The sequence below is a fragment of the Portunus trituberculatus genome, chromosome 29, assembly GCF_017591435.1.
Source record: "Portunus trituberculatus isolate SZX2019 chromosome 29, ASM1759143v1, whole genome shotgun sequence".
NCBI classification, from domain to species: domain Eukaryota; kingdom Metazoa; phylum Arthropoda; class Malacostraca; order Decapoda; family Portunidae; genus Portunus; species Portunus trituberculatus.
The window spans coordinates 14,089,920-14,104,919 of record NC_059283.1 but is presented as its reverse complement, the minus strand read 5'-3'; the positions used below and the strand labels follow the sequence as shown (position 1 = coordinate 14,104,919).

Here is a 15,000-nt window from a genome sequence, read left to right as displayed (position 1 = left end):
TCCTTATCTCCCTCCGCGGCGGGGTAAAATTATTCCTCACTAAATGATGGTTCTGTGTTCCCTTAAACTTCTTGAGTGATACTCGGTGTATCTTTCCTTAACTCAACAGCGATATGGAACTATTGGAGATACTAAAGACAATGTGTAGAGTCTTCCAGAGCATCTACATGTAAAAGGTGTGGATGAAAAGAATAGGTTATCTAACGTATAGCCAGTGTTATGATCGGAGGTGGTTGTGAAAAAGCAATGAATGATTTAGTGTAGTTTGTGGTTAAAGAAACACGTCAAATAGCAGTGAAAGGGTTATTTTTTTATCACTGTTCTGTTGCCACTTCTTAACTTTAAACTAAGAAGAAATGACAAATTTTATTATTTTCATCTCCCCAGTAAAAGTATTCATTACTGATCACTATAAGACATATTTACTTGTTCTGTTGTTGTAATGTTTAAACTGGGTACGAATTGGAAAGACTATTCTATTCATTTATTTATTTATGTATGTATTCTTTCTACCTAGTGAGAGGGTTGACTAGTGATCACTATAACACACACTTACTTATCCCGTTGTTCTAATCTTTAAACTGGGTAGAAATTACAGAGTCTACTTACTTATCATACCTATTTTGTAGATGCTTATAAAGAGTCCAAGCATTACTACTGGGGTAACTCCTTCGTAGCACAATGAAAGGGTTAAAATGAGAGGTTTTGTTCCATTTGATTAACAGACGATTTCAGTGTCCTCGTTAAGTTGGATTTATAATCATTCCTTCACAATAACAGTTTTATCTTATGGTCTCTTTTATATAATTAAGGTTAAGAGAGGTTAGGTTTAGTTAGGTTTCTCTTTTAGTTGCGTTTAGAAATTCGTTAGGTTAGGATTTAAAGGTTGCCTTATAGTAACGAAGGTTTGTAGTGTCTCTATATTACTAAAGTTAGGTTAGGTTAGGTTAGGTTAGGTTAGTTAGGTGTTTAGTGTTCGCTTTACAAGTTTAGAGTAATAGACGCCTCCAGTGTTCTCGTTAATAACAAGCTTTGATCACTCCCTCAGAGTAACAAGGGCTTACAATGTTTCTCTTTACATCACTAAGGTGAGGTTAGGTTAGATTAAGCTTTCAGTGTCCCCCTCCCGACCCCCTCTAATGAAGCTGAACTGCGCCTCAGCTAAAGCATGCAATACTTTCACAGCTGCACTATTATTCCTCGAATTGCTCAACTCTTTAGACGTTTATCTCCGTATCACAGTAACGTTTTTTCTTTTTTTATGCAAGAGGGAAAATCCGGCCAACAGTAACAAAAACTAATAAACAAAAAGGCCAACTTATATGCCAGTCCCCGAGCAGGCCCGATAGAGGACTTAAGTAAACAAGAAAAAAAATATCACTTTTCCTTCTTTTTTATTCATGAGTCCGCGCAGACCGTATTTTACAGAGCCGTGGATGTTAACAAAGGGTGAGGGCAGCAGTAAAATGGATAAGTCTCATAACTACTTGGCTGGATGGCTTACGGGTTAACCTTCCTGACTCGCAGCCAAGAAAACCAGGTGCGAGTCCCGAGCTTGTGCTTCGTATCCATTCACGCTGCTGTCCCTTGTCACGCAGCGGTGGACAGGTACTGATATGGAACTAAGTTTTTTGACACGTTTGACTTTGTTTGTGGGCCGGCATCTCCGTGGACCTTTTTCTCTTTATCCCCCCTTATAATTTTGTTGCTGCTGACCAGTGCCATTCCTACCTAAAAATCATAACAATAATAAAGTAAATAAATAAACAAATAAATAAATAAACAATGAAATAAATAAATGGATAAATAAAAACAAACAGGAACAAAAGTGAATGGTAAATCACAAGTACAGGTGTGGAACGTTCTTGTCACCCACACTTTTCCTATTACTCATTAATAATCTTCTTAACTAAACTTGCTATATTCACTCTTATTATGTATACGCTGATGATACCACCCTACACCTTTCCACGTTCCACGTCTTTTCAGAGACGACCAACCCTTCAGGAAATTACCAGTTCCCACAGGGACACCACTGAACGCCGGACTTCTGATCTTTCTAAGATTTCTGATTGGGGCAGAGAAAACTTAGTTTCAATGCCCCAAAAACTCAATTCCTCCATCCATGGACTCAACACAACCTTCCAAACAACTATCTCCTCTTCTTCAATGACACTCAACTGTTCCCCTTTTCTTAATTTGTCCATTACTCATAATCTTATCTGGAAACTTCACATCTCATATCTTATATATATATATATATATATATATATATATATATATATATATATATATATATATATATATATATATATATATATATATATATATATATATATATATATATATATATATATATATATATATATATATATTATTTATATTTTTTTTTTTTTTAATGAAGTTAGGCGTTCTGAGGCCTCTCCGCCTGCTTTCCCCATCCCTTCCCCGGCAAATGCTAACTTTGTACAAGAGCTTCATCTGCCCATGTATGGTGGAGTACAAATCGCATGTTTGGGGGAGTTCCACTCACACAGTTTTATCGGATAGGGTGGAATCTAAACCTTTTAGTCTCATCAACTCCCCTCCTCTGACTGACTATCTTCAGCCTCTTTCTCACCGTCGGAATGTTGCATCTCTCTCCATCTTTTATCGTTATTTTCATGCTAACTGCTCTTCTAATCTTGCTTACTGCATGCCTCCCGTCCTCATGAGATCTCGCTGCACAAGGCTTTCTTTTCCTCTCACCCCTATTCTATCCAACTCTCTTATGCAAGAGTCATTCATAACTCTCTACCTTCTTCTGTATTTCCAATTTCCTAAGATTTGACTTCATTTAAGAGGGAGGCTTCAAGATATTTTCAAGATATTTTAACCAGGGAACAGATGTATCTCATTCACCCACGAAAATAAAGGAACAAAACAATACTAGAAGAAATACACGAGTAACGACAAATGAGTAAAGCTTAGACAAATTCACCATTTTATTCACTCACAATAAGAAAAAGCAAGAAAAAAAATACACAGCGGTAAATGAAAAAAGATCAAACAAATTCACCATTCATTTTCCATTCAATCACCCACGATATAAAGAAATGAATAAAAGAACACACAATACAACACACATGAGTAACGAAAAGAACAAACTCGCCACTCACTCACCACTCACCATTCAGCCAGCCTCATCTCGCCTCCCCGCTCGGCTTGTTAACTCAGGAATAAGCAAACAGACAAGCACAGGTGTGAACGTAAACAAATGGGTAGAGGTATGGATCGTAAGCTAAGAGGTACAAACATACAACGTAATCTGATTTGTAACCTAACCACCCGACAGCCGTACTGGCCACTGGAGCATCTTAAACCTTTTCACTCCTATGGTTGTCTTCGTCTTCGTCTTTTGGTAACATTCACAGCGATACCAAGACTTTAAGAACATAAGAAGGCTGCATAAAACCATCAGGCCTTCAAGTGGCAATTCCTGTGTAAAAGATAACTACTTATTTCCACCTATCGTCTCCATCCATAAATTTGTCTAATCTTTTAAAACTCAGTAATGACTCAACACCAACAACCTGATTACTGAGTCAATCCATCCATCACTCTTTATGACAATTAACACTTCCTATCTCTTTCTTGAACCTAAATTTTTCAAGCTTCATCTCATTATTTGTTGTTCTATTCCGATTACTGACCCAAAGAATTTTGCTTGTCATCCTTCTTATACCCGCCATATACCACTTAAAGACTCTCTCTCTCTCTCTCTCTCTCTCTCTCTCTCTCTCTCTCTCTCTCTCTCTTACTTACTTTTTCAGGAATGGAAATGTGATAACTTCAGTCTCGTTTCGTAAAAAAAACATCATTAATCCTTTGTATAATTTCATTTTTTTCCTTTACACTGATTTTAAGTATAATGTGTACTGACCAACGGAGAGAGAGAGAGAGAGAGAGAGAGAGAGAGAGAGAGAGAGAGAGAGAGAGAGAGAGAGAGTGTGTGTGTGTGTGTGTGTGTGTGTGTGTGTGTGTGTGTGTGTAATTCACTGTTTGATCTGCTGCAGTCTCTGACGAGACAGCCAGACGTTACCCTACGGAACGAGCTCAGAGCTCATTATTTCCGATCTTCGGATAGGCCTGAGACCAGGCACACACCACACACCGGGACAACAAGGTCACAACTCCTCGATTTACATCCCGTACCTACTCACTGCTAGGTGAACAGGGGCTACACGTCAAAGGAGACACACCCAAATATCTCCACCCGGCCGGGGAATCGAACCCCAGTCCTCTGGCTTGCGAAGCCAGCGCTCTAACCACTGAGCTACCGGGCCGTGTGTTTGTGTTTGTTTGTGTTGTGTGTGTGTGTGTGTGTGTGTGTGTGTGTGTGTGTGTGTGTGTGTGTGTGTGTGTCCAGAGAGTGCTAAAATCCAAAAGAAAAGTCAAAAATGTAATATCAAAATTGAAAGATGTACTATTACCATGAACAGATGGAGCAAAGAGAGAATAAAAGATTAACCTCACATGTTTATACCATACATCACTATTTCAACACACTGTACCACAAAAATAAGCATCTGAAAAGCCGTGAGGCATGATGGGAAGAGGAATCTGTAGCAACGAGAGGCGAGGTAACACTGCCGGACCCTGACCCTCTCTTGTCCATTGCTTATTGCTTACATCACCTCATACACAAGCTTTTTCAGCCTCACTTAGTCCTCTTCCTCCACTCATTCACACATACGATCCATCCATCCTGCCCTCATCACCCACTCACCCTTCCTGCCATCCATCACATCCACTCATCCCATCCATCACCTCTAGGAAGCCTCGTCCTGCACTGGTCTCATGCAGGCTCGTGGGAAGAGAAAATACCATCTTTTTTAGCCTCATTATTAACCTTCAACTGTGGCTGGGAACGTAAAGGAAGAGAGAGAGGAACTGTGGCTGGGAACGTGAAGGAAGAGAGAGGAACTGTGGCTGTGAACGTGAAGGAAGAGAGAGAACTGTGGCTGGGAACGTGAAGGAAGAGAGAGAGGAACTGTGGCTGTGAACGTCAAGGAAGAGAGAGGAACTGTGGCTGGGAACGTGAAGGAAGAGAGAGGAACTGTGGCTGTGAACGTGAAGGAAGAGAGAGAGGAACTGTGGCTGTGAACGTGAAGGAAGAGAGAGGAACTGTGGCTGGGAACGTGAAGGAAGAGAGAGAGGAACTGTAGCTAGGAACGTGAAGGAAGAGAGAGAGGAACTGTGGGTGAGAACGTGAAGAGAGAGGAGAGAGAGAGAGAGAGAGAGAGAGAGAGAGAGAGAGAGAGAGAGAGAGAGAGAGAGAGAGAGAGAGAGAGAGAGAGAGAGAGAGAGAGAGAGAGAGAGAGAGAGAGAGAGAGAGAGAGAGAGAGAGAGAGAGAGAGAGAGAGAGAGAGAAGGAAGAGAGGAACTGTGGCTGGGAACGTGAAGGAAGAGAGAGAGGAACTGTGGGTGAACGAAGAGAGAGAGGAACTGTGGGCGGGAATATGAAGGAAGAGAGAAAGAGAGAGAGAGGAACTGTGGCTGTGAATGTGAAGGAGAGAGAAACAGATCACGGCAATCCACAACAGCGAGGAAGCAATAGAATGACCATCTGATCCAGCCCGGCGCCCCTTCCCTGTGTTATTAACCCGGTGACTGCCATGGCTTCTTCTCGCCTCGCTAAAATGGCACACTGAACGTTTACATTATAATTCTGCCAGATAACACAAGATTTCTCCAATATTCACCTCAGGTTGTTGGTGTATCTTAAGTTTTTGTTTTGTAAAATTACTTCAGGTTACTTACACAAGTGTCATCGAAGTTTGGTAGGCACAACAGGTGATCGAGTATCTAGCTAAGGTCTGGAATGCATTTTAAATTCTTCCTGTTTCGGATTGTTTAAATAAATGTAATTAAAACTTATAAATAACACTGAACATTACTACTGTAACAAAGAAGTCTTGCAACACACACACACACACACACACACACACACACACACACACACACACACACACACACACACTACAACAATCTGTTATCCACTACAACACACGCCACAAACAAACAAGGACATCCATTCTCCAAAGTCACACCCCAGCACAAATAAATAACTCAGGTGTCCAAACAGAGCCCACCTGTACCCTGCCCCAAACCACCCAGCCCCCTTAGTACCCTCAATCCCCCTATTATACCCACCTACCTATACCCTTCCTCCTGGCCCCCTTAGCACTCCCTTGACTCCTCTGCCTACCCCTTACACCAGAGCATCAGGTGGCATTCTAGACCACTAATATCCCATGTTACTCACCTTCCGCAGTGCCCCCGGATATTATCAACGACCAGACATCTTCAGACACCACCGTCAATGAAGGGGAGAGTGTAACCCTGCGCTGCGTGGCTGAGGGCTACCCACGACCTGAGATTAAGTGGAAGAGAGAGGACGGTCGACGTATTACCTTAAAATCATCCCCAAGAGAAGTGTCCAAAGGTAAGACAGACAGAAGGATGCAACTCAGAGGGATAAGAAGAGGGAAGGAAAGAGAAGATTAAGATATGTCTCTTGAGGGATGTTTGCATGTGTGTGTGTGTGTGTGTGTGTGTGTGTGTGTGTGTGTGTGTGTGTGTGTGTGTGTGTTAGAGGGTGAGGTGTGGGGGAAAACTTGAGAGATGAATGTTGTACTAAAGTTAATGTGACTCACTTATGGAGATTAATTACTATTCTCTCTCTCTCTCTCTCTCTCTCTCTCTCTCTCTCTCTCTCTCTCTCTCTCTCTCTCTCTCTCTCCCCGCCATTCTTTTAATCATGTCACAGGTAATTTTGCTTCATTTTACTTCCTTTTTTACACATTTTATCTCCCTGTCACATCATATTTTTCCTCCCTGCATTACATTTCCTCTCCTTCCCTTCCTCCCTCCTTTCCTCCCTCTCTGGTTTCCCTTCGTATCTCATTCTCGCATTACCTTCCCTTCTCAGTTTCCTCCATAACTCTACTTTACTCCATTTTTTCCCTCTCCTCTCATCTCAGTTTCTACCCTAATTTTTCCTCCTCATGCGTGCCCCTTTTCATTTTTTCCCTGTCTCTCTTTATTCTTCCTCTCCTCATCCCTCATTTCATCTCTATATACCGTAATGATCTTTTGTCTCTCTCTCTCTCTCTCTCTCTCTCTCTCTCTCTCTCTCTCTCTCTCTCTCTCTCTCTCTCTCCTAACCTTTCCTCTCTTTCCCTCTTCTTTATGTTTCTCATTTCGCCTCCACATCTCTCATTCTTTCCCTCTATATCCTCCACCATTTCTAAATCTCTCTCTCTCTCTCTCTCTCTCTCTCTCTCTCTCTCTCTCTCTCTTCATCCTTCATTTCACCGCCTCTTTCTTTCATTTCTCTCTCTCCCTCTCCTCCATCAACTACACCTCCATTATCCTTCACCTCCATTTCTCAGCATCTCTCCTTCTCTTTCTCTCCCTCTCACCCTTAACCTCCATCTCCCCCACCCTTTACATCCATGCACTCCCCAACTAACCCACTTCCCCCATCACCTAAATCTCTTTACTCCTTATCTTTCCTTTATCTTTCCATGTTCCCATCACCTCAGTTTTTTCCAAATCCTTTTCTTTCCTTCATTTTGTGTGCCAAACCCCTCATTCCAGTATATGATCCCTTTGTTGTGGCATCTTAACCCTTATTCCGGCTAGTAGAAAATAAGTTTCCTTTATTTTTTCATGTCTTTTTGTCCGTAAACTCTAACCATGACTTGAATTATTTAAAGAGGGAGGTTTTAAATCACCTCTCCAATTTTGTTGAAGTATCCTCAATTTTCTCATGTCTTTGTATATAAATTCTGGAAATTCTTCTTTGTCTATGTTTCCCTCTACCTATGACTTGAATTCTTTGAGGACACTTTTCCAATTTTGCAGAATATGTATCCTCAATTTTCTCATGTGTTTGTGTGTAATCTCTAGAAATCCTTGTTTGTCTACGTTTCCCTATTGAATTCTTTGAAGAGGGAGGTTTCAAGACACTTCTCCAATTTTGTAGAATATGTATCATTATTTTTCTTAAGTCTTTGTAGGTGAACTCTGGAAATCCTTGTTTCTCTATGTTTCCCCTACAAATTAATTGAATTCTTTGAAAAGGGAGGTTTTACGACACTTCTCCAATTTTGCCTAATCCTTCTGACTCTTTCCTTACGAGACTGGCCTTTCAGTGAGTTTTTTGTTTATTTTTTGCTGTTTTGTAGCCAGTGGTCAGAGCTTCTCTTACATAGAACTAATAATGACAATATACAGGTACTTCATCTGAATAAGTAAAGCCACAGTCACAAGAATATACAAACCACTCAATCAATCCTTCTGCTTCCACTTAAGTCTTCGATATTATACACCAAACGTGTTGTTCCACGATACTTCATTACGGTCAAAAAAAAAAAAACTGATTTAATGACGCATTTCTCAAGTTTTTCAGTATCTCACTTCGACCATTTATAACAGGCTCTATCTAGTGTAAGATAGGAAAAACACACTTGAGAACCAGGCTAACCATCTGTGTGGCCTTTAAAAATAGTCCTGATGAGAGAGAGAGAGAGAGAGAGAGAGAGAGAGAGAGAGAGAGAGAGAGAGAGAGAGAGAGAGAGAGTGTTAACGCCTCATTCAAGTTTTATGGTGCCTCACTTCGACAATTTATAAAAGGCTCTGGTGTAAGTGACAAAAATATTCATGAGAACCAGACTAATTATGTATGAGCCTTGGAGAACAGTCCTGATCAGAGAGAAAGAAAAAGTTTAGGAAGACAAACATAATCAATTAACGCCTCCTTCTTCGTCTCACACATCTCTTGCTATTATTTATCGCTACTTTCAAGTCAACTGTTCTACTGACCTTTTTAAATGCACATCTCCCTCCCTTCTCGCTTTACAAGACCTTCTACTTTAGCTCACCCCTGTCGCCCACCAACCTACTATAAATGTTGACCAGTATTCTCAGTCTTTCACCCCCTTTAACTAGCAAGCTCTGGAACCCCTTGCCTATTTTTGCCTTTCCTGATTTACTATGACAAACTGTTACTGGTGATTGAGATTCAGACCAGACACTGAACGCTATCTGAGACTCGAATTCCGACTTTCATAAAGCAGGGCAATTTCAGTAAGTTTTTTTTTTATTTTCTTTTTTGTAGTTCTTGTTGCACTTACCTTTCTTACATAAAAAAAAATATCTATCAATCAATCAGGCATTTAATTCCTGTTTCTTGTTACCATTACTCTGCAAATTTCTTACATAAATAAAAAAAAAATCTACCAATTAATCAGGCATTTAATTCCTGTTTTCTTGTTCTAATTCAGGTTATAGTGAGGGAATACACTAAGTTGACATTTGTTTACTTCTAGTTTCTGTTGCCTTTGGACAGAACTCTCCTTAACTACAAGAAAGCAGTCAACCAACAAGGCATTTCATTTCTTCCCTCTCCTATACAAAGATGGAATAGACTAATTTCTCTCCCATTCTTACAGAGGTGGAGTATAAAAACAAACAAAGGTCATCTCTATTTGCATTCATATTAACCACCCTGACGAGTTGACCTCTCCATCTTTTGTTATTACTCCTATATCAAATTGATCTCCATATTTATGTGCATTCATCGCCTAATCATCTCTATTCCTTGTATTCACTGCCCTATGAAGTTGACCTCCCTATCCATCTACCTTCACCGCCCTATTAACCCCTTCAATACTGAGACGCCCTTTACCATAATTTTTAGGTATGATTAGACAATTTTATTGCATTAGGAAGGGTCTATGGGGGTCAGAAGATTAATGGCCAGTCTTCACTATTCTAATCCCAACATAAATATCTGTACCTGTGTAAAATCGCCAAATAGTAACCAGAATGAATATGAAAACGCTTCCTGATACTGAAGGGGTTAAGCTGACCTTCCTATCCTTTGTAATCACGCCCTCTAATAAGATGACCTTCCTATATCTGCATAACCACCAACCTATCAAGATGACCTCCCTATCCCACTATATTTATCGTCCTACCAAATTGACCTCCCCCCCTCTCTCCTTCACTTCCCTATAAAATTGACCTCCTAAAGTATTCATCACCTCATGAAATTCACCCAAGTCTATATATTTCTGCATTCACCGCCTTATTAACTCCTTCAGCACCATGACGCGTTTTCATATTCATTCTGCTTTGTATTTGGCGATTTTATACATCTTCAGAAACTTATGCAAGGAATAAAATAGTGAACACTGTGGCCATTAATCTTCTGACCTCCATAAACCTTCCCTAAAGTAAATATAACCGTCTAGTCATATCCAAAACTCATGATAAAAAATGCGTCCCACTACTAAAGTTGTTAAGATGACCTCTATTCCCCTTTATCACCCGTCCTACCAAGATGACCCCGTCTATCTTTCACTTCCCTATCAAGTCGACCTTTATCCTTGTGAAATCCTACCCTATCCTATGAATTTCACCTGTCTATATATCTCTCTGTGTATTCACCGCCCTACCTCTTCTTTCTCTCCGGCAGAGGTGGAGTCAGTTCCCGGCAACAATCTTACATTGGAAAGCGTGTCCAGGAAGCAGATGGGCGCCTACCTGTGTATCGCCAGTAACAAAGTGCCGCCCTCTATCAGCAAACGTATCATCGTCAACGTCAATTGTGAGTGTGTGTGTGTGTGTGTGTGTGTGTGTGTGTGTGTGTGTGTGTGTGTTAGGGGGGAAGGTAGTTGGTATTGCACGAAGTCTATCCTCCTGCATTCCTTTCTCTCGCACTACATTCTCTACCTCTGCTGCAACTCTCTCTCTCTCTCTCTCTCTCTCTCTCTCTCTCTCTCTCTCTCTCTCTCTCTCTCTCTCTCTCTCTCTCTCTCTCTCTCTCTTACACACTCGCTCACTCTCACTGTCTCTCTCTCACTCTCACTCTCACTCACACACACACACACACACACACACACACACACACAAACAAACACACCATACATCCCAAGAAATCTGAAAACTCCAAAGCACTCCCATGACCATCACCTTCCCATCACCCTCCCATCATGCCCACGCACGCCCACTACTACATCCACGCCTCTCTCTCTATCTCTGCAGTCTCGCCCGTAGTGAAGGCGGACAACCAGCTGATCGGCTCACCCATTGGAAAGAACGTGGAGATTGAATGCCACGTGGAAGCTTACCCAAGGGCGGTCAATTACTGGGAGAGAGACAACGGCGAGATGCTCTTAGACGGGTGAGTGGTGAGTGGTGTGTGTGTGTGTGTGTGTGTGTGTGTGTGTGTGTGTGTGTGTGTGTGTGTGTGTGTGTGTGTGTGTGTGTGTGTGTGTGTGTGTGTGGCTTTAATATTCCACATGTTTTTGTCTCTGTATTCTCTCTCTCTCTCTCTCTCTCTCTCTCTCTCTCTCTCTCTCTCTCTCTCTCTCTCTCTCTCTCTTTTATATTAAATACATAGAGAATAAAATAACATGAAATAAAGTGAAATAGCAAGAAAATAAATAGAAAAAAAGGAGCTGTGATCTCTTCTCTTCTCTTCCGTTTGTTCATATCTATCTTCGTCTCTCTCTCTCTTAGTTCTGCTCTCTCTCTCTCTCTCTCTCTCTCTCTCTCTCTCTCTCTCTCTCTCTCTCTCTCTCTCTCTCTCATATTTTCTTCTTTCTTCTTTTTCCTCTAGTTCAATGTTCATATTCATTCCTTCCTCCCTTTTTTTCTATTTCCTTACATGTATATATATTCCTACGTCAGTCTCTATTTATTTGTCGATACTGTAGGACGTAAATAAATAGTGCTGGAGAAATAATGAATTAACTTATTATGAGGAGAGAGAGAGAGAGAGAGAGAGAGAGAGAGAGAGAGAGAGAGAGAGAGAGAGAGAGAGAGAGAGAGAGAGAGAGAGAGAGAGAGAGAGAGAAGAGGAGGAGGAGGAGGAGGAAAGGAGGAGGAGGAAAGGAGGAGGAGGAGGAGGAGGAGGAGGAGGAGGAGGAGGAGGAGGAGGAGGAGGAGGAGGAGGAGGAGGAGGAGGAGGAGGAGGAGGAGGAGGAGGAATACAAAGGAAGACAAAGGAAGACAAACAGCAACAGACCCTTAGGTCCTTACTAGGCTGTTTGTGGAGACTATCTACTAACTACCAGTGGTAGAGACAGGACAGCAAAGCAGAAGGCTCCTCCCCACCCACCCCTCCCTCCAGCCGAGGCTGGCAGGAAAAAAGGCGAAACCATGTGATATTAAAAAATCACATGGAATTTTAGTAGAGAGTGAAAAGGAAATGTGTAATCTACGTCTGACTACTTGTGTTTGTGGGGGAAAGTGTTAACGCTTGGTAAATGTCATGTTGTGTGTGCATTGTGTACGTGGATGCACAGTGTGTATGTCGAATGGCGCTTTCTAGGGAGGCAGCAGTCAATCAGGCCCCAGCTCCGTTCAATCCACTGAGATAGCATACTTTCCCTGTAGGGACGCCGTACGCTGATAACCCCTTGCAACATTGATCCCTGGTACTTAGTTCCCGATGATGATCAATGGTTGACAAGGCCCTCTCCAAACACAGCCCGTCACAGGTCGAGAGTAGTAGTAGTGACCGTTCACTCTGGGCTATCTGTGCGTGTATGCAGTGTAGTGTAGTATGTATGTAAACACAGTGTGGAGTCAAAAAGGTGGTGCGGCAGCCTTGCCTGGCGCTTTCAAGAGAGGCAGCAGTCAATCAGGCCCCAGCTCCGTACAACCACTGTAAAAGTGCACTTCCCTTTAAAGGGCGCCGCACACTGTATGGTTACCCCCTGCAGCGGTGACCCCTGGTACCTTAAATCCCGATGATGGTCACCTACTGTCAGGGCTCTTGACTATCCACAGCCCTTCACAGATCGAGAGTAAAAGTAGTGACCGTTTTCTCCGGGCTATCTGTGTCATGTATGGAGGGTGAGAGTAATTCAAACTAACGGGCAATTTAAACCACGATCAGAGGCCCGGGAGATAAAAGAAAAAGCGCAAGTTACTCGGAAATGAATAGCGACAACCGGGGATTAAATTCAGGAGGAGGAGGAGGAGAAGGAGAAGGAGAAGGAGAAGGAGAAGGAGGAGAATAACAACAACAACAACAACAACAACAACAACAACAACAACAACAACAACAACCACAACAATAAACACGAGTATAAGGATGAATGGAATAGAGAAAGAGATAAATAACTATAAGACACATTAATCTAAACAGATTAATATGAACAATGAATAATAAAACTAAAAAAAAAGAAAAAATAGAAACGAAAATTATAAAAAAGAGGAAAAGAAGCAGGAAGAAAACGAGGAGAGAAAAGAGGAAGAAGAGCAGGATCAGGAAGAGGAAAGAGACGAGGAGGAGGAGGAAGGAGAAAAAAATCACCGTTTTATAAAGCAAGGAAGGCTCAGTTGACGAGGCGAAATATGCTGGGTGAGTGGAGAGGCTGGGAAAAATATGCTTATTGAGAGGAGTGGCTATGCTCATTACGGGGCCTTTGTAGGGACCCCTCGGCCTGTGATTGGTGGGGGAGACGCTCATGCTCCCTGACGGCCCCACCACAATGAGCGACGGATGTGTGGAAGATTTAATAGGTGCAGGAAGGGGATCACGATTAACATATCCCCCGGTGAGAGAGAGAGAGAGAGAGAGAGAGAGAGAGAGAGAGAGAGAGAGAGAGTGTGTGTGTGTGTGTGTGTGTGTGTGTGTGTGTGTGTGTGTGTGTGTGTGTGTGTAATTCACTGTTTAATCTGCTGCAGTCTCTGACGAGACAGCCAGACGTTACCCTACGGAACGAGCTCAGAGCTCATTGTTTCCGATCTTCGGAGAGGCCTGAGACCAGGCACACACCACACACCGGGACAACAAGGTCACAACTCCTCGATTTACATCCCGTACCTACTCACTGCTAGGTGAACAGGGGCTACACGTGAAAGGAGACACACCCAAATATCTCCACCCGGCAGGGGAATCGAACCCCGGTCATCTGGCTTGTGAAACCAGCGCTCTAACCACTGAGCTACCGGGCCGTGTGTGTGTGTGTGTGTGTGTGTGTGTGTGTGTGTGTGTGTGTGTGTGTTATTTAGGTGATATCGTGATAAAAAGTGAGCTGTTAATCATCCAGTGAAACGGTGAATGTTTCTATTCTATTTACAATCACCTTTTTTTCCCCACTTTCTTTTTTTCTGTTTGTTTCATTATTTTCTTTCTCATTAGCTGTGCAGACTCTTGCCGTATTGATCATGAAGCGGTGAAGAAATATTAGTGCCAGTTATTTCTTTTTTTCTTTTATTTTCATACATATAATTGCAATCAGACAGAGTTTACAGTGTAGCGAATCTTTGCAATACATTAATTTGCGAGATTGGGTTTTATTCACTGAGTTTAAATATTCCCGTCACTACATTTTGCACTTCATTAGTTCTTTTATTCATTTCCATCGACTATTTTTTATTTATTTTCATTTTTTTCCTTTTCATTGAGTTTAAAAATTCCCATTACTATTTTTCACACTTAATTCGTTCATTTATTCAGTTTTATTGACTATCTTTAATCTATTTCTTTTTCTTTTTTTTTACTTTTTATTCAGTGAGTCTAAATTCACGTTACTATTTTTCACACTTCATTGGTTCATTTATGCAGTTTTATTGACTATTTTAATCTATTTCTTTTTATTCAGTGAGATTAAACATTTCCATTACTATTTTCCCACTTCAATTGTTCTATCATTCAGTTTTATCTACTGTTTTTATGTATTTCTTTTTATTCACCGAGTCTATTTTTCGCACTTCATTTATCTATTCATTCACTTTTATCCACTATTTTTAATCTATTTCTTTTCATTCTTTTCTTTTTCATTCATTGAGTTTAAATATTTCCATTACTATTTTTCACACTTCATTTGTTCATCTATTCAGTATTATCCACTATTTCAATTTATTTATTTTTATTCTTTTCTAATTCAGTGTTCTTAAATCTGTCTTTCGCCTTTATTTATTTATTTCTTA

General features: G+C 41.3%; 1 protein-coding gene, 1 long non-coding RNA gene and 1 other non-coding gene across 4 annotated transcripts in view; 1 reads left to right on the top strand and 2 right to left on the bottom strand.

Moving 5' to 3' along the window:
• The window catches only part of LOC123510455 (hemicentin-1-like), a 177,469-nt gene that overhangs the window by 152,861 nt on the left and 9,608 nt on the right, over positions 1-15,000 (top strand). For both annotated transcript variants that reach the window (XM_045265648.1, XM_045265647.1), the window contains 3 exons: positions 6,317-6,487; positions 10,529-10,660; positions 11,098-11,236. In XM_045265648.1, coding sequence (XP_045121583.1) covers positions 6,317-6,487; positions 10,529-10,660; positions 11,098-11,236 — 442 coding nt within the window. The remainder of the gene's footprint in view (positions 1-6,316; positions 6,488-10,528; positions 10,661-11,097; positions 11,237-15,000) is intronic.
• The window catches only part of LOC123510456, a 44,417-nt gene continuing 31,110 nt past the window's right edge, over positions 1,694-15,000 (bottom strand). The window contains exons 2-3 of the long non-coding RNA XR_006676507.1: positions 6,308-6,415; positions 1,694-1,731 (exon numbers count right to left, since the gene is read on the bottom strand). This is a non-coding gene — a long non-coding RNA (uncharacterized LOC123510456). The remainder of the gene's footprint in view (positions 1,732-6,307; positions 6,416-15,000) is intronic.
• Trnaa-cgc lies at positions 4,252-4,325 on the bottom strand. The gene has a single exon. It is a non-coding gene; the product is annotated as a tRNA-Ala (tRNA).